Source organism: Schistocerca nitens, chromosome 8 (genome assembly GCF_023898315.1).
Source record: "Schistocerca nitens isolate TAMUIC-IGC-003100 chromosome 8, iqSchNite1.1, whole genome shotgun sequence".
Taxonomy (NCBI): Eukaryota; Metazoa; Arthropoda; class Insecta; order Orthoptera; family Acrididae; genus Schistocerca; species Schistocerca nitens.
The window spans coordinates 522,095,254-522,117,691 of NC_064621.1; the positions used below are offsets into that span (position 1 = coordinate 522,095,254).

Sequence of the window (22,438 nt, forward strand, 5' to 3'; positions counted from 1 at the left end):
ACTACACCTCATACTTACACTGGCTGTTGTAATTGTCCCACAGTGCAATGCTTTGGATTTTTATCTGTTGCAACATAGTAAAGTCACTTATGTGCTACCGATTCCTATGGATGTAAAGAGTTAGTTCACTGAAAAAATTATTGTTATAAGCATCCATTTGTTTTTCAAATATTTGCTGTTATGATAAACTGCTGAATTTCTGCACTACTTTTGTGGTGCCAATTCTGATGCAACCATTTTTCCACCAGTGTTAAAATGGGACTGTACAGGATGCAGGAATACCTAACATGCACACTTTTTCCTGGCAGATTTTAAAACAATCGAGGCCGTCTGAAAGTTTCGAAGTTAAGAGAATCAGTTTTGTTCTCTAGCGGATGTTGACATGTCTCTACAGTTGCCAATAACAGTGAAAATACGATCCAAGAAATTGTTGCTGGATTGTCTCAAATAATATAGTTGCCATGTTGACTACCACATGGCAGGCGGCTCTCCTGCACCACCACAAGTCTTGTGGCAGTTGACGTTTTAAGGTGTAGTTGTCATTACATTTAAAAGGAAGGAAGGCCTTTATCAATTTACATTTGCTAAAATAAATTTGCTTTACAAGCAGAGAAAGAATATTACATTTTAAAATCAAGTCTTTGATGTTAATTGTATTAACTATGTGAATTATGTTCTTTAACAATATGAACTGAATGTGTGTATACTTAGATGATTTTCCATACAATTTACTGTGCCTAAGACTTCAGTTCAGGTGTTACTTTCTTGACTGAGATAGTTACGAATGCAATAATATTTTGAAGTATCTCAAGTTATATTTGATTTTCAAAGTATTTTAAGTGACTATTTTCATAACATACTCTTGTATGTTGTGGTAGTGCTCTTATTTGCATAACTTCTGTTGTGAATTAATAATGCTTCTCTTACAATTGTCTGATTTGTAGGCCCTGTATTTCCTACAAATCAAAACTGACTTTCCTGTCGCCGAGTTTGCTGTATCTGTTGGATTCTTTGTGATACTGATCATTGAACAAATAGTCTTGGACTATAAAGAAAGAACGTTAACACAGGATATCCTTACACAGCCGGCAGAAGCGGAAGGTGAACAGTGGCTGTCACAACGTCGTAATAGCATAGAAGGCATCAGTGACCAGGTGCATTCTAATGAGCATGACGTTCCAGCAGAGGAGCCAGCTGCACACTCAGTATTCCGTTCAGTACTACTATTGGTAGCCTTATCAGTGCATTCACTGCTGGAAGGTGTAGCAATAGGACTACAGCCTGATGTAATGAGTGTACTGCAGATATTTATTGCTGTGGTGCTCCATAAAGTTATTATAGCCTTCAGCTTGGGACTCAATCTCGTACAGAGCAGACTGAAACTTCATGCAATCATAAGATCCAATATTACATTTTGTGTTACATCACCTTTGGGGATAGGAATTGCTATGGGTTTAGAAGAATTTAGTCATAATGTAAACTCGTCAGTGATAAATGGTATTTTACAAGGCTTGGCTTGTGGAACATTTGTGTATGTTACTTTCTTTGAGGTCTTGCCACATGAAATCAACCGTGGAGGAAATCGTCTCACTAAAGTTCTTGTTCTTCTACTAGGATTTTCATTTATATGTGGGATCTTATTTTTGGAACCCAGTGACAGTACTCATTCTGAGACTAGTTCCTTAACAGTCTCTGGCAGACATGTGGATAATGTAATTTAACGTGTATTGTTCACTTTGTTGTTAATGTGAAGACTGTTATACCAAGGAAACACATGAAACAATTGGATAATGTAACTTTTTTAATTTTTTAAACTGCAATATACAATTTTCTTTTGTAACTATGACACCAATCATACATATATTGTCTGGACTGTTAAATAGCCCATATTTTGATGGAAAAATGGAATAAAAACTGATTCCTAAGCTCACATGTACAAAATCATATTCACTAATTTATTTCAACACCAGCAACTCGCAGATTATGAACATAAATGAAAAAAACAAAAACTAAAAGGAATTTGCAGTTTTTTTTGCAACATGATTACAAAACAAAATTTACCAATTCTAATTGTGTGTGTAATCTATTAAAACAGTGGATGCAGTACAACAGCTCTTATAAATGATGTGAAAAATTGCATATGCATAGCTTTATATTCAATTGTTTTCTGGTTACTGGTCAAAAGCTTGTGATCTCAAAATATATCTCATTTGACATGAATGAGTACTGCATTCAGTTTTGATACTGCAGTGACAACTTTTAATTCACTTTAATAATTGCCATCAAAAACTGATCTCAAATAACGAATGTAGATGAAACATCTCACACAACACGTAGCACATGCATTCACACCTTTACCGACATACCCAACATAAACAATCAGAGAAAGCATAACAACCTGCGGCATATCAAAATAATGTGCAGCACCTACAACACTTTAAACTGGCACATTGTGGAATCAAAAATAAATGTTTATTATGTCCAGGATCTACCACATAAATGACGTGATTTTGCAAGTTACATAATTCTCCTGAGAGAAAACTCCATAGATTTGCAGAATTAGTGACTATGAAATAAACCTTTGACGTTGACTTCAAAACTTGGATGCTATTCAGTATTGAATATAACTGTTACACTGTACCAGTCTTTCATTTGTGGACTCCCATATTTATCCACACACTTACCTAATTATATACACAAACAAAACAGACCTTTGGCAATATTGCTAGCACTGTTCTTGGGTTTACGTGTTTTCATTACTCAGAAAATTACATTACACGATGATTAGTAACAAGATTACAGTATTAGGCCTGAAGCCAGTTACAATGGTTTTTTCAAGATCCGGAAAAGTAGGAAAAAAACTTTCCAACTACATATTTAACATAACACTGAAGAAAAGGCTTAACATACTAGAGAGAAACAGGTAATATATATATATTATTTATATAAATACACAGATGCACACACACAATCTTAAGAAGCTATAGTATGCCATATTGTTGCATGCTTATATGAACTTCTAAAATTTAAGTGTTGGGTGATCTGGTTTCTTGGTTTCCTTTTTTTTATTATCATCATTATTATTCCTGTAAAGTTCAAATTATGACAAATTTTTGTGTCAATAGTGAATAGTATCCACAAGTTTCAATGCTGCGCTGTCCAAATATCTTAATTATTTCGCTGTCCTCTTGAAAATATCTCTCTTAATGTAGTAGCCCCACAGTGGAAACCCAAACAAACCTGGGCAAGTACTACTCAGGGAATATGGAATTACCTCTGTAGTATTGTTAGCTTTGTGACATCTGACGACTTTGCAGTAGCCTCTCAACTGCAGCATTTATGTCCCCAAATGTTGCAATAAGAGCTGAAATTTTGAGAAAGTTATATGACAACTGAGAAAACTTACACATTATCTGCAATCTGCTCGTATGAAAATTTTGAAACATACAACATAATAGAAATGATATGCACGGACATAAACATTTACTAAGTAAAAATTACTCAGTGGCCATTAGAAGTAATAATAATTTACAATAGAAACATTTAAATGGATAACTACTAACACTTTTTCTATGTGGTGGTGTTTTTGTTGTTGGGGTGGTGGTGTTCAGTCTTAAAAGAACTATTTGATGTGGTTCTCCATGCCAGTCTATCCTGCATAAGCCTCTTCACCTCTGTGTATCTACTGTCACCTACATCTGTTTGAAATTGTTTACTGTAGCAGGGTTTATACACCCGAGGACAACTGGGGAAAAAAAACGTGTTTTTCCATCCAGTAAAAAATCAGAAAAAACCCAGGAATTTCTTAGAATTCTGGCAATTTTTCATTGCTTTAGTTTTCAGTTAGATTTTTGTAGTATTGAATGGTAAAACTTATCTCTAACGAAGAATTTTACTTTCGCTTGCTACTGCAAAATAATACTGCAGCCATAAAACAAAAATGAAAGAAAAACAATGTAAAACTTAATTTGCAAAGAAAATGGACCATTTACAACAACATACGGTGCACAAGCTTCTGCCAGCAGCAAAATACTTCGAAGGGTTTAGGACGACGACTACACAATACTTCATAACAACAAACTGCCTATGATGAGCATGATGTCACAGCTGTTTAAATTGGGTTCATGTGAGCAGTTGCTGGTGGGCATGTGGAGAGATGAAGTTGCGTATGAGCAGTGCCTTCTTCCACTTCTTGCTACTTTAAGTGTGGCTGTTGGCTAAATAGGCAGTAATTGCAAGCAGTCAGATGCTACCCAGAAAAAATTTTCTGGTGTGTTCAAGCTACCAGATTTGTACATATGCAGAGCAGTCAGAGTTGTATTGGGGAGTAGTCTCTACATGATGCACATTTACATTTCACAATTTTTGCTGTTCTCTCTTTGTTTACCTGTTGTCATGTCAAAAATGGATTTTTGTGGCTGGATGCTATCAAGTGAATTGACATTCATCCACAGGCTAAAATGTTATTAGTTTCAGTTTTCTGATTTGATCTGATTTCCACGTTATTGGCAATCAAGCATTAATCACCTTGAAGAACACTGAAGTAATTATTGTCAGTTTCCTAAATAAATTTAGTTTTTATTAATATTTTCCACAGAGGCAGTAAATTTGTTTCAAATGAAATGTTTCATTCCACTCTATTGGCTAGTTTCAACTGTTTGCTGCATTTCAAGTGCACTTTTTCATCTTCTGGCATGTATGGCATAATGCCATAATAAAGAACCAAACACAAGATAACACAGTACTGGTACTCCAAGAAAATGCTTCCCAAAAACCACATTGAAAAATTTTAGCAGAATTTTACATATCTATGTTCAGTGAAACATAACATTTCTTTTTATCACAAGACATATAACAACACTTGTTTGGTACCTCCTCTAGGCTTGTCACTATTTTTTAATTTGTTTTGTTTACTTCTTAAATTTACAGAATGTCATTCTACAGTCTGTTATTGACAGACAGCAAACCATTTTTTATTAATATTTAACTGGCCACAAGGCTTTATATACTGAAGCACCAAAGAAACTGGCATAGGCACGCATATTCAAATACAAGGATATGTCAACAGGCAGAATACGGCGCAGCAGTTGGCAACGCGTATATAAGACGACAAGTGTCTAGCGCAGTTGTTAGATCAGTTACTGCTGCTCTGCTACAATAGCAGGTTATCAAGATTTAAGTGAGTTTGAATGTGGCGTTACAGTCGGCGCATGAGCGATGGGACACAGCATCTCCGAGGTGGCGATGAAGTGGGGATTTTCTCGTACAACCATTTCGTGAATGTACCGTGAATATCAGCAATCCAGGAAAACCTCAAATCTCCAACATCGTTGCAGCCGGAAAAAGATCCTGTAAGAATGGGACCAACAATGACTGAAGAAAATCTTTCAATGTGACAGGACTGCAACCCTTCCACAAATTGCTGCAGATTTCAGTGCAGGGCCATGAACAAGTGTCAGAGTGTGAACCAATCAACGGAACATCTTCGATGTGGACTTTCGGAGCCAAAAACCCAATCGTGTACCCTTGATAACTGCTCAACACAAAGCTTTATGCTTCACCTGGGCCCTTCAAACCAACATTGGACTGTCGATGACTGGAAACATGTTGCCTTCTTGGACAAGTCTCGTTTCAAATTGTATCGAGGGGATGGTCGTGTACAGGTATGGAGACAACCTCATGAATCCATGGACCCTGCATGTCAGCAGGGGACTGTTCAGACTGGTGGAGGCTCTGTAATGGTGTGGAGTGTGTGCAGTTGGAGTGATATGGGACCCCTGATATGTCTAGACACGACTGACAGGTGACATGTATGTAAGCATTCTGCCTGATCACCTGCATCCATTCATGTGCATTCCGACAGACTTGGGCAATTCCAGCAGCAGGATGCGACACCCCACATGTCCAGAATTGCTAGAGTGGCTCTAGGACAAACCAAACAACATGCCACAGGGCTCTACATGGTCACGATTCCCCGCTACACACCCAATTCCCCACAGAAATGCGACAAAAGATGTATGAGCAGAGCACGTCATAGTAGTTGCAGTTCTGCCGGCCACCAAACTCTCCAGACATGAACACTATTGAGCATATCTGGGATGCCTTGCAGTGTGATGTTCAGAAGAAATCTCCATCCTCTTGTACTCTTACGGAATTATGGACAGCCCTGCAGGTTTCGTGCTGTCAATTTCCACCAGCACTACTTCAGACATTAGTCGAGTCCCTGCCATGTTGTGTTGCGAGACTTCTGTGTGCTAACGGGGGGCTTTACACAGTATTAGACAGGTGTATCAGTTTCTTTGGCTCTTCAGCATATTTACTCCTGGAGTAGAATATAAACTGCCAATTATACAGCGTTCACATATAACCTTTTGATTTTTTATACAGTAAGTCATGAAAAGCTGGTTGTTACAAACAACAGTTTATTTTTTATTTTTGGAAGAAATTTGTATTCTTTCTTAGTAGATTTTGCAGTGCAGTGTGGATGCAAACTTGACTAGAATACACAACAGTACTGCAGAGTGCTTTGAGTTATACAGTGTAGTTCTGAATTTAATATTGTGCCAAGGACTGATATGTCATTTTGCATTCCTTATTTGGGTAGGACGGCAACAGCGTTGCCGCAGTGCATACACCAGTTCCCGTGAGATCTCCGAAGTTAAGCGCTGTCGGGCATGGTCGGCACTTGGATGGGTGACCATCCAGGCCGCCATGCGCTGTTGCCATTTTTCAGGGTGCACTCAACCTCGTGATGCCAACTGAGGAGCTACTCAACTGAATAGTAGTGGCTTCAGTCAAGAATACCATCGTAACAACCGCTAGAGCGGTGTGCTGACCCCACGCCCCTCCTATCCGCATCCTCCACTGAAGATGACACAGCGGTCAGATGGTCCCGGTAGGCCACTCGTTGCCTGAAGACGGAGTGCTTTTTTTTTTTTTTTTTTTTTTTTTATTTGGGTAGGGCACGATAAAACAACTGCCCTAAGGACAAACCAAACAACATGCCACAGTGCTCCACATGGACACGATTCCCCACAACACACCCAATTCCACACAGAAAAGCGACGAAAGATGTATGAGCAGAGCACGTCATAGTTGCGCAGTAACATCTGTTTTCTGGTGCTTTCTAGCAACTGCTCAAACATATATATTTCTTACAGGTCGTGGGAAAATACTGTGAAAAGCGCTTTGAGAAGCGTTACTTTCAAAGTAAATTTCTTTCTATGCAAGATGAATTATGTTACGTGTGAGAATGTACAATGAATTTCTTAAATCACAGTATGTTTGACTCTCATTCAAAACTGAATACTTTGAGAACCAGCCACAAAGAAAAATTTCAGGCCCACATTTATGTCACTATTTAAAGTATTACTGGGACATTTGTGCTTGATACAACTTTAAGGGTAACATATGCTGTATGTGAAAGTTTAGATTTTCTTGTACCTATACTATATGTATATTAATTTAAACTATGAACTTTTCCTATTTGTGTGTTTGCACTGCTTAACAGTGATATTGCTATTTGCTGACAACAGCTGACAACATCAGTATCCAGTGTTCTGGATATCTGCTGTCATTGGCTGGCGAAGTCATGTGATGTTAGCTGTAATCGGCTGGCAAAAGCGCATCATTATCTTGCTTTCGATACTTTGGAAACTAGTGTGCTATGTTTGGCAGAATTCGTATTTATACTTTTGCAATACAAAAGTACGCAGCATACATGCTGCTGTTCACTCGTCTTTTTTACTGGGTTTCATTTCCTAAAGTGCTGGGAAGCCCTACGCCAGTATATAAAACCTTTACCATTCAAAGATTGGATAAATTTTACAATACCAAGGTCAAGTATACTGTCACTTAAATGGTGAAAGTGTTTTTTCACCTGGGAAGATGTGTATTTTCACCCAGCAAAAAGTGTGTTTTTAACAGGGAAATCATGGGGAATTTTTTTCCTTGTCCACGTATACACCCTGTATAATCGAACTCTGTTCCTGATTTATAGTTTTTTCTCCTCACACTCTGCTCCATTATCAAATTAACTGTTCCCTGATGATGCCTCAGAATGCGCCCTGCCAACTGATCCCTTCCTTTAGTGATGTTGTGCCATTAACTACTTTTCTCCCTAATTCAATTCAGTATCACTTTATAGGACATTCGATAGGCCAATGTAATAATCAGCATTCTTCTATAGCCCCATGCTTCATAAGTTTATATTTTTATCTTGTCAGAACTGTTTATTCTTCATGGTCTACTTCTGTGTAAAGCTACAATCCATACAAATACTTTCAAGAAAAGACTTCAAACACTTAAAATTAATATTTCTCTCTTTCAGAGACACTTTGCCATTGCCAGTTTGCATTTTATATCCTCTGTTTTGGCCATCATCAGTTATTTTGCTGCCCAAATAGGAAAACTGGTCTATCTTATTGTCACCAAAGCTTTCATTTCTTCACTCAAAACATTAATTCCCTTTTGAAATTTTTCTTGGTATCCTTCACAGTTTGCTCAATGTATACATTTAATAGCATCAGGGTTATGCACTCTGTCTCAATCCCTTCTCAAATACGAGGTGTAATTGGAAAGTTTTAAGAATGGGCTTGGAATTGTACAATGGTGGTACTTGCATGTTACTGTGATGCATCTCCTTCAAAATAGTCCCCTTCTGACTGAACATTCCCAGATTTTTTTTTTTTCTGTATTGTGTTAAGGACACTCTCCATATTTGCCTGGATGTATTCAATCTAGTCAAGTCACTTCCCTTTCAGTGAAAATTTAAGTTTAGGAAACAGGTAGAAGTCTGCAGGGGCCAGATCAGGGGAATATGGCAGTTGTGGAAGCACAGGAATTTTGAATTTGGTCAAAAATTCAATGATGGAGAAGGCATGATGAGCCGGAGCATTGTCATGGTGTAGCACAAATCTCCTGTCTTTCCACAATGCAGGCTCTTTCTTCCGCACCTATCGCGCAAACGCTCTAGGACACATTTTTAGTATTCCTGGTTAATTATCTGTCCTCCAGGGGTAAAGTCAAGATGCACAATACCGGTAGAATTGGGAAAAAAAAAAAAAAAAAAAAAATCACCAACACTGTCTTCACCTATGATTGACTTCGGCATGCTTTTTTCGGTCATGGTGAACCTGGAGTCTTCCACTGTGAAGACTGCACTTTGGTTTCAGGATCATATCCATATACCCATGATTCATCACCTGTAATTACCCTATTTAACAAATCTGTGTCATTTTTGGTACGATTAACCAGTTCTTGGCACAGTTCAAGTCGGTATTGTCTCTGGTCACTTAACAACACTTCTGGAACGAATTTTGTGGACACTCTATGTATGTTCAGATCTTCAGTTAAAATTGACTGAACTGCATAGAAACTTAAATTAAGTTCATCAGCCATCTCCATAATTGTAAGTCTATGATCAGAGTGCACTAAGTTGCGAACTTTCACAACATTTTCATTTGTTTCTGAGGTGGAAGGACAGCCAGACCATGGTTTATCTTTAAATGATTCGCAGCCATTTTTAAATCTGTTGAAACAGACAAAAACATTTGACTGGCTCATACAGTTATCTCCAAAAGCTGTTTTTAATAGTTTGTAAGTCTCAGAAGCTGATTTCCCAGTTAAAAAAAAAAAATCACACAAACTTGTTGCTCTGTTTTTACATCCATTTTCACGCACACAGAATCTGGCAACAAGCCCTAACAGACCCGCACTCAACCAGCTGCCACAACCAACTGAAAAAAGAAAACGCAATTTCCTGTCTCAGAGGGCATTCAAGGATAAGGCAATAACTCACTCCTCACCTTCCGTGTACCTGCCTGCCAAACCAGTAAGCAGTAGTGGATCCATTCTTAAAACTTTCCAATCACACCTCGCACTACTTTCCTTTCATATGCTTCAATTCTTGTGACTGTCATCTGGTTGCCATATAGGTTGTAGATCCCCTTCTACTTCTTGCGTTTTATCTCTGCAACCTTCCATATTTTGAAGAAAATTTTCAGTCAATAAGGTCAAAAGGGTTACTCTAAATCTACAAATGGAGGTTTGCCATTTTCAGCCTGTTCTCTAAGGTAAGTCATAGGGATGGTTTTGCCTTGCCTGTGCTTACATTTCTCCAAATTTGGTTGCAAGGTATACATTTTATGACCAGCTCAACTTTCCACAATTGAGTGATTCGCCAATAGTTCCCACTAGCTTTTCTGGCAACTTTTTTAGATTACAACTACCCACCATGATAATTGGTTACTATACCACTACCTTGCTTGACTTCTGCAGTGTGTCAGGTCTGGGATAGCTGCTCTGCTGAAGGTGAAACAAGTTCTTACATCATTCATGTTGTCAACCATGTTTCCAATGTTGTATCATGGAACTGTGCTTGTTTGCCTCTGTTCACACAGGTAAGCACCATCTCCCTTACTACATTCTTTTCATGGTTTATTTTGTGCTGAGGAGTGTGCAGGGACAAGGCGGAGAGAGGATAGGGCAATCCCTCCCCTCCCCGCCACAGCCTCCTCCTTACTGCACCCAGTTGCCTCTCCCATTATGCACTGCTGCTGCTGCATGTAGTCTGGCTTCAGCTGCCAGAAATTGTGTGTGTGTGTGTGTGTGTGTGTGTGTGTGTGTGTGTGTGTGTTTTTTTTTTTTTTTTACGAAGGCCTTGTCAGTCGAAATCTTGTTTTGTGACAGTCTTTTTGTTGTGCCTACCTGCGACTCAGCATCTCTGCTATATGGTGAGTAGCAACTATCCTTTTCATAATGTTGTTACATTCCATCATGGATTTTCCATTGTTTAATATTGAGATTTTAATTATTAAATGTTATCAAGGCAGTTTTGTTCATAAAATTATGTTTTTAAAACTATGAAGAAGATCACTCATCTCTTACATCACAATGCCATCTTTCAGTATGTCTGTTGCTTTTCTAAGAAAGGGGTTTCATTGTCACCTATGACTCTTTAGGCTGATGCTATTTACTAATTGTGTGTCTAAAGAAATACACTGGTTTGGTTTCAAAGTCCTGTCTGACTTTCTTTGCTGTCCACATTTCAGAACCATACAGCACATTCTATGCAAAACACTTGATTAGCCTTTTCCTTAAATATTTGTGCAAAAAACTAATTTTCTTATAAAATAGCTGTTTTGCCATTGTTTTCTTGATTTTTGAGGGAGTCTATAATCCCTATATGGTTGTCTCCAACAGGGTGTATACGACCCAGGACAACCGGGAGAAAACCGGGAAAAACCCGGGAATTGTTTAGAATTCCGGGAATTTTTCATTGTTTTAGTTTTCAGTTAAATTTATGGGATTTTGACTGGTAAGAACCAATACTCTAACAAAGGGTGTTATTGTATCCCGTTACTGCAGAATAATACTGCAGTAACAAAACTTGAATGGCAAAAAACCTTAAATTGCAAAGGAAATGCGCCATATACAACAACAAAACAGTGCTCATACAAGCGTCTGCCAACAGTAAAGTGTGTCAAAGGCTTTAGGAACACTATGCAGTGCTTTATAACAACAAATTGCCTCCAATGAGCGTGATGTGACAACTGTTTAAATTAGATTGGTTTGAGCAGTTGCGGGCAGGCTCTTGTGCATGCGCAGTTGAGTCACGTATCAGTAGTACCTTCTCCCGCTTTTGGTTACGGAAGTGTGGCTTGCCGCCACTACTTAATATTGCCCCTGTTCGGAAATATCGTAGATCCGGGGCTGATGCACAGAGAAGTCCGAGTTGTGGTGGGGAGGTGGGTCCTCTCCAGGTGACCTGTGTTTACATTCGGTGATTTTGTTGTTTCTCTTCGTTTATTGCTCTCACATTAAATGATAACAAAACGGATTTTTGTGACCGGGAGCTATCAAATGAATTAAAATATGTTTGCATAAGCACGCTAAAATATGTTAATAGTTTCAGATTTTATTTCCACCTTTGACAGTCAAGCATTAATCGCCTTACAGAACAACGAAGTTATTTTTGCCAGTTTGCTAAAGAGATTTGGCTTTTATTAATCCTTTCTACTGAGGCAGTCAATTTATTTGAAACAAAGTGTTTAATTTCACACTATTGGCTAGTTTCAACTGTTCGCTGCATTTCAAGTGCACATATGGCATTATGCCATAATAAAGAACCAAACATGAGTACTGGTACTCCAAGAAAATTTACTTACGGATGCGCATTTTAAGCCGAATTATGCATTCTAGTATGGTTCGCAAAATCCCAATGCTCTTGAAGTATCCTTTGATGTCTTGTTTCTTTTATGACATAATGTAAGATCTTTTAATGTTTTACACATACGAACATATGGGCTTCCTGCACCATCGTAGCTGCGCAAGTGTGGTGACACCAGTTATTTGGCACTTTCTTGCAACTGCTGAAACGAACCTATTTCTAACAGGTCGCGGGAAAATATTGCGAATGGTTGTTTGAAAAGCCTTACATTCAAAGCAGATTTCCTTTTATGCAAGATGAACTATGTGCGAGAGTGTATGATGAATTTCTTAAATCACAAAGTGTATGACTCTTACTTAAAAATTCAACTCTTTGAGGACGACCATTTAGAAGAATTTCGAGCCCAGAAGATGAGACATTTGCGTCATTATTAAAAATTTTACTGGCACATTTGTGTGATGTATCTTAAAGTGTAACACGCGCAAAAAAGATCAACATTATATGTGGAAGCTTAGCTTCTCTTCCAACTTACTAATCTTCGAGACCAATATTATATGTGATTGCTATGTATATTAATTTAAGCCATTAACTTTTCTTATTTGTGTATTCGCGCTACTTAAGAGTGATCTTGCTATTGGCTGACTAAATCACGTGTCCTATTGTTGTCATATCAGCTGGCGAGATCAAGTGATTGAGCTATGATGCTTACAAAAGTGCATCGCAATCTCGATTTCAATGCTTCGGAAAGTAACATGCATTGTTTGGTGGAATTCAAATTTATACCTTCATAATATGAAAATGTGCAGCGTACATGCTGGTGCACATCAAAGATCTTTCAAAACGTGTTTTTCCCCGAGTTTCGTTTTCTAAAGTGCCGGGAAATTCTACGTTGGTATATAAAACCATAAACATTCGAAGGATTGATGACCTTTACAGTGCCGAGGAAGAGTATACTGTCGCTTAACGAGGAAGAGTATACTGTCGCTCAACACGGAAAAAATGTATTTTCACCCAGGAGAAAGTGTATTTTTAACCGGGAAATCCAGGAAAAATCTGGGAATTTTTTTTCCTTGTCCACGTATACAGCTTGTCCAAGTGTAGGGTCAGAGGGATGTCTCCCAAATACAGATGGTAGAACAGAGAACTTAGCACTTCCAGCACATCGAAAGGCACTGAAGCACCTGACCTACAGTGGGTGGCTGCAAAAGGTGTCTGTGCTCTGAAAAGCTTCCAGAGTTACTGTGGAAGGCATCGCAAAACCACTGCAGATTACATTCCCTACATAATGCACTTTGTGTGTTCCTCTGTACTATTAGTAAAACCACATTTTCAGTGAACGAATTCAGATTTCTTTTCCTTAACATGTCATATCCAACCATTTAAATTTTGTTCATGATAAAGTTGCAGGTCTACAGAAAGTTAAAACAAACTACTAACTTTGTTGGCTTTCAGGCCAATGTCATTTTGGAGAAGGTAATTTTGGGTACTGGGGCTTGTCATTGTAAACTACTAAAACAGTTAAACTGCTGATGTTTCAACTGACATGCTGCGGTCCTCTTGAGGGCAGTTCACTGCTATATACTGGCGAACATCTTCCTTTATATACTATCATTTTCAGTTATGTGGTGGGTACTGACGTCACTTATCTGAGACGCCATTGGACAATTTGAAAAGGTTGTTATGGAGAGGTGACTGTACAGTACACTATTGCCTGTGCTAACATGGTGGCTGATTAGAAGGCAACACTGGTAGAAAGTAGCGTTATCAGCTGTCTGTTGTTGCCTCTGTTAAGTGTTGGTAGGCAAACTCTCATTGATGATTGCAAGATAACAGCAAACCGGCAGTTTTTATCCAAGGTGCGGTGTTTTCCTGCAGGAAGGCATTAAGGCCGCATGGAAGTTCTCTCTCAATTGCTGTTTATACCGTCAAACACTGGTAGCTGGCAAGCACACGTGGTCAACTGGGCTGGAATCGCCGGCAGCCAGGCCTCAGGTAACTTGCAACCATTCTCCCCATTCACATTGTTAGAGTGTTTTATTATTTCAGTAGTCTGGGAGACGCATTTGCATTTCAGAACACTAACAATATGTACTACTGGGACAGAACAAGTCAGACCACCAGGAAAGTGACCATTCCATCAGTTTTGAAGAACCTCACATGGTTGCTCAAAAGCCGTGGATGCAGCAACTGAAAATAGAGGCTACTGAAATAATTAAATGCCCTAATAACATGAAAAAAAAGTGTGGTTCCTGAAGAGGGGCAGCAGCCTTTTCAGTAGTTGCAGGGGCAAAAGTCTGGATGACTGAAACATCTGGCCTTGTAACACTAACCAAAACGGCCTTGCTGTGCTGGTACTACAAACGGCTGAAAGCAAGGGGAATCTACAGCCATAATTTTTCCCGAGGGCAAGCAGCTTTACTGTATGGTTAAATGATGATGGCGTCCTCTTGGATACAATATTCCAGAGGTAAAATAGTCCCCCATTCGGATCTCTAGGTGGGGACTACTCAAGAGGATGTCGTTATCAGGAGAAAGAAAACTGGTGTTCTACGGGTCAGAGTGTGGAATGTCAGATCCCTTAATCGGGCAGGTAGGTTAGAAAATTTAAAATAGGTTAAAGTTAGATATAGTGGGAATGAGTGAAGTTCGGTGGCAGGAGGAACAAGACTTTTGGTCAGGTGAATACAGGGTTATAAATACAAAATCAAATAGGGGTAATGCAGGAGTAGGTTTAATAATGAATAAAAAAATAGGAGTGTGGGTAAGCTACTGCAAACAGCATAGTGAACACATTCTTGTGGCCAAGATAGACACAAAGCCCAAACATACTACAGTAGTACAAGTTTATATGCCAACTAGCTCTGCAGATGACGATGAAATGTATGATGAGATAAAAGAAATTATTCAGGTAGTGAAGGGAGACGAAAATTTAGTAGTCATGGGTGACTGGAATTCGATAGTAGGAAAAGGGAGAGAAGGAAACATAGTGGGTGAATATGGATTGGGGGGGAAGAAATGAAAGAGGAAGCCGCCTGGTAGAATTTTGCACAGAGCATAACTTAATCATAGCTAACACTTGGTTCAAGAATCACAAAAGAAGGTTGTATACATGGAAGAACCCTGGAGATACTAGAAGGTATAAGATAGATTATATAATGGTAAGACAGAGATTTAGGAAACAGGTTTTAAATTGTAAGACATTTCCAGGGGCAGATGTGGACTCTGACCACAATCTATTGGTTATGAACTGTAGATTAAAACTGAAGAAACTGCAAAAAGGTGGAAATTTGAGGAGATGGGACCTGGATAAACTGGCTAAACCAGAGGAGGAGGAGATTAGTGTTTAACGTCCTGTCGACAACGAGGTCATTAGAGACGGAGCGCAAGCTCGGTTGAGGGAAGGATGGGGAAGGAAATCGGCCGTGCCCTTTCAAAGGAACCATCCCGGCATTTGCCTGAAGCGATTTAGGGAAATCACGGAAAACCTAAATCAGGATGGACGGAGACGGGATTGAACCGTCGTCCTCCCGAATGCGAGTCCAGTGTGCTAACCACTGCGCCACCTCGCTCAGTGCTAAACCGGAGGTTGTACAGAGTTTCAGGGAGAGCATAAGGGAACAAGTGACAAGAATGGGGGAAAGAAATACAGTAGAAGAAGAATGGGTAGCTTTGAGAGACGAAATAGTGAAGGTAGCAGAGGATCAAGTAGGTAAAAAGACGAGAGCTAATAGAAATCCTTGGGTAACAGAAGAGATATTGAATTTAATTGATGAAAGGAGAAAATATAAAAAATAAGTAAATGAAGCGAGCAAAAAGGAATACAAACGCCTCAAAAATGAGATCGACAGGAAGTGCAAAATGGCTAAGCAGGGATGGCTGGAGGACAAATGTAAGGATGTAGAGGCGCATATCACTAGGGGTAAGATGGATACTGACTACAGGAAAATTAAAGAGACCTTTGGAGAAAAGAGAACCACTTGAATGAATATCGAGAGCTCAGATGGAAACCCAGTTCTAAGCAAAGAAGGGAAAGTAGAAAGGTGGAAGGAGTATATGAGGGACTATACAAGGGTGATGTTCTTGAGGACAATATTATAGAAATGGAAGAGAATGTAGACGAAGATGAAATAGGAGATACAATACTGTGTGAAGAGTTTGACAGAGCACTGAAAGACGTAAGTCAAAACAAGGCCCCGGGAGTAGACAACATTCCATTAGAACTACTGACAACCTTGGAAGAGCCAGGCCTAACAAAACCCTATCATCTCGTGAGGAAGCTGTATGAGACAGGTGAAATACCCTCAGACTTCAAGAAGAATATAATAATTCAAATCCTAAAGAAAGCAGGTGTTGACAGATGTGAAAATTACCGAACTATCAGTTTAATAAGTCACAGCTGCAAAATACTGACACAAATTCTTTACAGACAAAGGGAAAAACTGGTAGAAGCTGACCTCGGGGAAGATCAGTTTGGATTCCATAGAAATATTGGAACACGTGACGCAATACTGACCTTACGACTTACCTTAGAAGAAAGATTAAAGAAAGGCAAACCGACATTTCTAGCATTTGTAGACTTAGAGAAAGCTTTTGGCAATGTTGACTGGAATACTCTCTTTCAAATTCTGAAGGTGGCAGGGGTAAAATACAGGGAGCAAAAGGCTATTTACAATTTGTACAGAAACCAAATGGCAGTTATAAGAGTCGCGGGGCATGAAAGGGAAGCAGTGGTTGCGAAGGGAGTGAGACAGGGTTGTAGCCTCTCCTCAATGCTATTCAATCTGTATATTGAGCAAGCAGTAAAGGAAACAAAAGAAAAGTTCGGAGTAGGTATTAAAACACATGGAGAAGAAATAAAAACTTTGAGGTTTGCCGATGACATTGTAATTCTGTCAGAAACAGCAAAGGACTTGGAAAAGCAGTTGACAGGAATGGACAGTGTCTTGAAAGGAGGGTATAAGATGAACATCAACAAAAGCAAAACAAGGATAATGGAATGTAGTCAAATTAAGTCGGGTGATGCTCAGAGAATTAGATTAGAAAATGAGACACTTAAAGTAGTAAAGGAGTTTTGCTATCAGGGAGCAAAATAACTGATGATGGTCGAAGTAGAGAGGATATAAAATGTAGACTGGCAATGGCAAGGAAAGCGTTTCTGAAGAAGAGAAATTTGTTAACATAGGGTATAGATTTAAGTGTCATGAAGTCGTTTCTGAAAGTATTTGTATGGAGTGTAGCCATGTATGGAAGTGAAACATGGCCGATAAATAGTTTAGACAGGAAGAGAATAGAAGCTTTTGAAATGTGGTGCAACAGAAGAATGCTGAAGATTAGATGGGTAGATCACATAACTAATGAGGAGTTACTGAATAGAATTGGGGAGAAGAGGAGTTTGTGGCACAACTTGACCAGAAGAAGTGATCGGTTGGTAGGACATGTTCTGAGGCATCAAGGGATCACCAATTTAGTACTGAAAGGCAGCGTGGAGGGTAAAAAACGTAGAGGGGAACTAAGAGATGAATACACTAAGCAGATTCAGAAGGATGTAGGCTGAAGTAAGTACTGGGAGATGAAGAAGCTAGCACAGGATACAGTAGCATGGACAGCTGCATCAAACCAGTCTCAGGACTGAAGACCACAACAACAACATTAACAAGGAGGATGGCAATAAGTTATCTGAGGCATGAGTGCCAGAAATTCCAGCCTGGCGCACTGCGTGTGCTTGGTAGCCAGAAGCACCACTTGACCCGGGTTTAACAGTGCAAACAGCAGCCATGAGAGAACTGCCATGCGCCCTTAACACCTCGATGCAGGAGACCACCACCACCACCACCACCATCACCACCACCACCACCACCACCTGGATACTAGCTGCCAATCTGCTATTGCCTTCCAGTCACCAACGAGACTTTGCTGCACCTACTAAAGTTGTCTTACAATCAGCCAACAGAGTAGCACAGGCAATAGCACACCGTACAGCCACTCTGCCATAACTACTTCTTCAAATTATCCAATGTCATCTCAGATATGTGACATCAGTATTCACCAGACAATTGAAAATGACAGTATATAAACGAAGGCATTCACCACTATACAGCTGTGAACTGCCCTGAAGTGGACCGCAGCAAGTCAGTCAAACTGTTGGCAATTTAGCTGTTTTAGTATTTTACAATCATGCAGTCCAATACCCAAAATTATCTTACAAGGGGAGGCCGCCAATTGTGAAATTCAGATTCGATTCATACTGTGCATAATAAAAGCTCATGGCCAGTGGTATAATGTGGCAAAGCACCAAGATGCACTTCTCAGCCGTTGTCGAGAAAATCGACGGCTAAAAGAAACTGTTGCGGTGAAATACTCTCTACAATTAATAATTTTCTACAGCGTTATGGCGCAGCGGTAAGTGCTCGGGTTCGTAATCCGAAGGTCACCCGTTTTATATATATATATATATATATATATATATATATATATATATATATATATACACACACACACACACACACACACACACACACACACACACAATAAATATATATAATTCCTGGCAATCAGTTGCAAAAATTATGCATATAATAAGTTGTTGAAAGTCGTCTGTTGTGGAAAAACTGGCGACTTTGAACATCATTATGTTTTCCGCAAACAAAGTTGTATTGTCTTCATAATGTTTACCACGTATAGTTAACAGAAGACATAGAAAAGATATTCCAAAACGAATATGTATAGTGTAAGTCAAACGTTCAAATTAGAATAGAGACCCCACGAACACAAATTTGCTGTGGCAGGTATGAAATATAAACTCCGTTACTCGCTCGTTACACTTGAAGGACATATGGTGAATGGGCCGAAACGAGCTGCCGCATAACAGCGTAGTTGCCTGCTAACTTCGAAAGAAGGTAGATGCAGTCCCTAGCGCAACTTACAACATCGTCGAAAATCAGTGTGTACGTGAGAGCTTTGGTACACCCTGCTAAACAAATGGAAAAATGGAGGCAGTACAATTGGAGAGCGATCTGGGCCCTTCCAATGAAAGTGATGTGATCAAAGAAGATTCTATACACAGTGAAGTGGCGAAACGACAATTGAAAGATGCGTTAGTGTATTTTGAAAGCCTCCTTCATAACAGTAATCGCATCACAGCAGAACCATCATCATCAATCAACGAAGAAGCCATGGTAATTGGGGAGGAAATTTTCCTGAATACGATGCAAATGCTCGCCGAAAAAACCCTTGTTCATGATGAGGAACTGATAGACATTAATGAAATTGACGATAACAATGCATACGAAGACATTGAAACGAGTCCCATTGCCAACTAATCATCAGACGAATCGAGCCGGACAAGAATAAAACAAAAAGGGTACAACTATATTTCTCTGGATTACAAAATTAGAGTTGTCAATCTGGCCAAAGAACATCCAGGCTGGAGTCTCAAAACTCTACAAAAAAAAGGGGTGCTCTCGTTTGACAAATATGGGTTATTTATCCAGGTGGGAAGAGCAAATCAAACGTGGCGGTAGCAAATTTGATAAATATTGTACCATCGATTCATGGGTTCATGATCGTTTCGTAGAAGCTCGACAAAACTTCCAGCAAGTTACTACCAGAAACCTGCAGCAGTGGGCCTTGGGCACTGCAAGTCATTTCCCAGATTTCAACTTCAAACCTTCAAAAACATGAGTCACCGAATTTAAAAAGAAGCATGGGATTTGGCAACGGAAAATCACAAAATTTGTTTCCCAGAAAGAGACAGCTACCCAAGATGAAATTTTGGCCGCAGTGGACACATTTCAGATCCACATTTCGGATCCAGACGCGAACGTTGATAACTAACTTCGACAAAGATTTCATAATTAATACTGATCAAACAGGTATGTAGAGAGCTGTTCACAAATGTCATATGACATGATGATAGAATATGATAATCTGATATTTGATAGACAACACAGATTTCATATATTTCTTATATAAACGATATTATTATATTTTGTTTGTCAGGGTGCCAGTACCAGTCCACGTTCAACAGAACTCTCGCCGAAAAAGGGTCAAAGGCTGTCCTGGTAACGACACGACATGAACAAGGTGACGCATTCATATACGGCACAATATTCAATCACGATGTCTGGACGAGTCTAGCCTCTTGTTTTCGTATGCCTCCAAGAGTCCACAGGTACGTTTGGACCCAGAGTACAGAAGACAGTCGACGAGTACGCCAAGAAGTATACCAACACTGTTATTACATCCTCCAAATCCGGTAAACTAACAACGGGTTTGTTCATGGACTTCTTGTGTAATGCTTTGCAATCATACGTACAAAAGAAAGAATGTCTCCTTCTGATCGACTCTTGGGGTGGGCAAACGAACCCGGCGTTATACAATGAGATGTTCCAGGACGATGAGAAGTTACCAACGTGCACTATAAAAGTCATTCCTCCAAAGTGCACTCCTCTCGTCCAACCGTGTGACGTGTATTTTTACCGGCAGGTAAAAAATTTGATCAAGCGCCTTCAAAATTGTGCTTTTTTAATCGAGCCAAACCGTGACATCAACTCCAGAGACGATTGTATAAAAACCCAATCCATCGTCCACCACCAATTGTCTTCTCCGATTTTTGCCAATATGATACGATACGCGTGGTATGCATCAAACCTGACGAACGATAGAACAATTTTTCAGAATGTCGATCAGGTGTGTTTCCCAATAGATAATTTAAAAAAACAATTGTTCTTGTAAAAATGCATCGTTTATCAGATGTGCTCGATGTCGTGCTGTTTTCTGCTTTCCATGTTTCTATGATAACTATCACTCTGGTTTGTGCGATGCTCCAGCTACTTCTGGTCACTAATTGTTAATTAGTGCAAGTGCATACTGAACTTTTCAATACATTGTATCCACTTGATTATTATTTGTGATATTGTGTTTTATTTGAAGTACTATTTTTCCACGACAAACGACTTTCAACAACTTATTATATGCATAATTGTTGCAACTGATTGCCGGGAATTGTGTGTGTGTGTATATATACATTTAATTACAAAAAACAAATACTAAAAAAAAAGGTTGCATGGCGCGAGATTCGATCTGGTGACCTTCGGATTATGAACCCGAGCGCTTACCGCTGCGCCACGATGCTGTAGAAAATTATTAATCGTAGAGAGTATTTCACCGCAATGATTTCTTTTAACTGTTGATTTTCTTGACAATGGCTGAGAAGTGCGTCTTGATGCTTTGCCACATTACACCTCTGGCCATGAGCTTTTATTATGCGCAGTATGAATCGAATCTTAATTTTACAATTGGCGGCCTCCCCTTGTTAATCCAAAACTACTAGCTTATATATATTTTGCTGCGAAAATGCAATTACTCAAAATTTTTATATTTTTCAGGATAACGGATCTACTTGCATTATGTTCTGTGCATCATGCCAAGAATGAGAACCTTCAGGGATGTGGGACAAGTCAAGGTATAAGTTAACAAATGAAAAACAAAATAGGCACAGTCTGCTCACTGTATTAGCAATCATGTATACCTACACTGTCAATTACTCTTTGTGCTTATGTCAGCTAAACAACCCAGTTAATAAGACAGAGCGCCACTACTTAGGGAGGGGGAGGTTACTGCTTCCTAAGCTTTATTAAATAACTTGATCCAGTTTAGAGGAATTAGTGATATTTTCCAGCTCAGCCTATAATTAGTATTACTAGCAAAAAATATCCACAGTCTCAAACTAATAAAAGAACTACGAAATAATGAAGTAATGTTCTTCATCCAAAGGTTGGTTTCAACACCATTGTGCTTTGCTACACAGGGTCTTATTGGAGGTCTAGTCTCCCTCGTATCTTTGAACTGACTGGCGAAGCAAGCTGTAAGTGGACCTATAATTTAATGTAGATTTAGAACCAGGGAGCAATTTGGCTCATTTCATATTAACAACTCATTGCCAGAAGTGAAAAAAGCAATAAGTCAGAAGTGAAAAAAGCAATAAGTGACAGCATACAATCTTAGTACCAACATGGGATTGAACACCAGACCCTTGGATTTGTTGTCTGGCATTTACTGTTAGCCACACACTAATAACATATCTGTAATTTAATAATTTCACACACTAACATTTAACTTTTGACCATTATTACCTTGGAGATTAGCTTCCCTATTGACAAATCCCATGGCTGCCAACTGCTCCAGCTGTGCCCTATATCTTTCTTCCGGTGGCTGGTTACCGACTCCAGACTGTGTAGACATGCTGGACAACTGCATCACAAAAGAAGA

General features: G+C 39.3%; 2 protein-coding genes across 4 annotated transcripts in view; one reads left to right on the forward strand and one right to left on the reverse strand.

The window, feature by feature from the left end:
• Positions 1 to 1,930, forward strand: part of LOC126199342 (zinc transporter ZIP1-like) — a 29,319-nt gene extending 27,389 nt beyond the window's left edge. For all 3 annotated transcript variants that reach the window (XM_049936197.1, XM_049936196.1, XM_049936198.1), the window contains exon 5: positions 945 to 1,930. In XM_049936197.1, the coding sequence (XP_049792154.1) occupies positions 945 to 1,721 (777 nt within the window). In that variant the 3' untranslated portion in view covers positions 1,722 to 1,930. The remainder of the gene's footprint in view (positions 1 to 944) is intronic.
• A 140-nt stretch (positions 1,931 to 2,070) lies between these two features.
• LOC126199341 (ubiquilin-1) overlaps positions 2,071 to 22,438 on the reverse strand; it is a 112,842-nt gene continuing 92,474 nt past the window's right edge. The window contains exons 9-10 of the mRNA XM_049936194.1: positions 22,303 to 22,420; positions 2,071 to 3,364 (exon numbers count right to left, since the gene is read on the reverse strand). Coding sequence (XP_049792151.1) covers positions 3,288 to 3,364; positions 22,303 to 22,420 — 195 coding nt within the window. The 3' untranslated portion in view covers positions 2,071 to 3,287. The remainder of the gene's footprint in view (positions 3,365 to 22,302; positions 22,421 to 22,438) is intronic.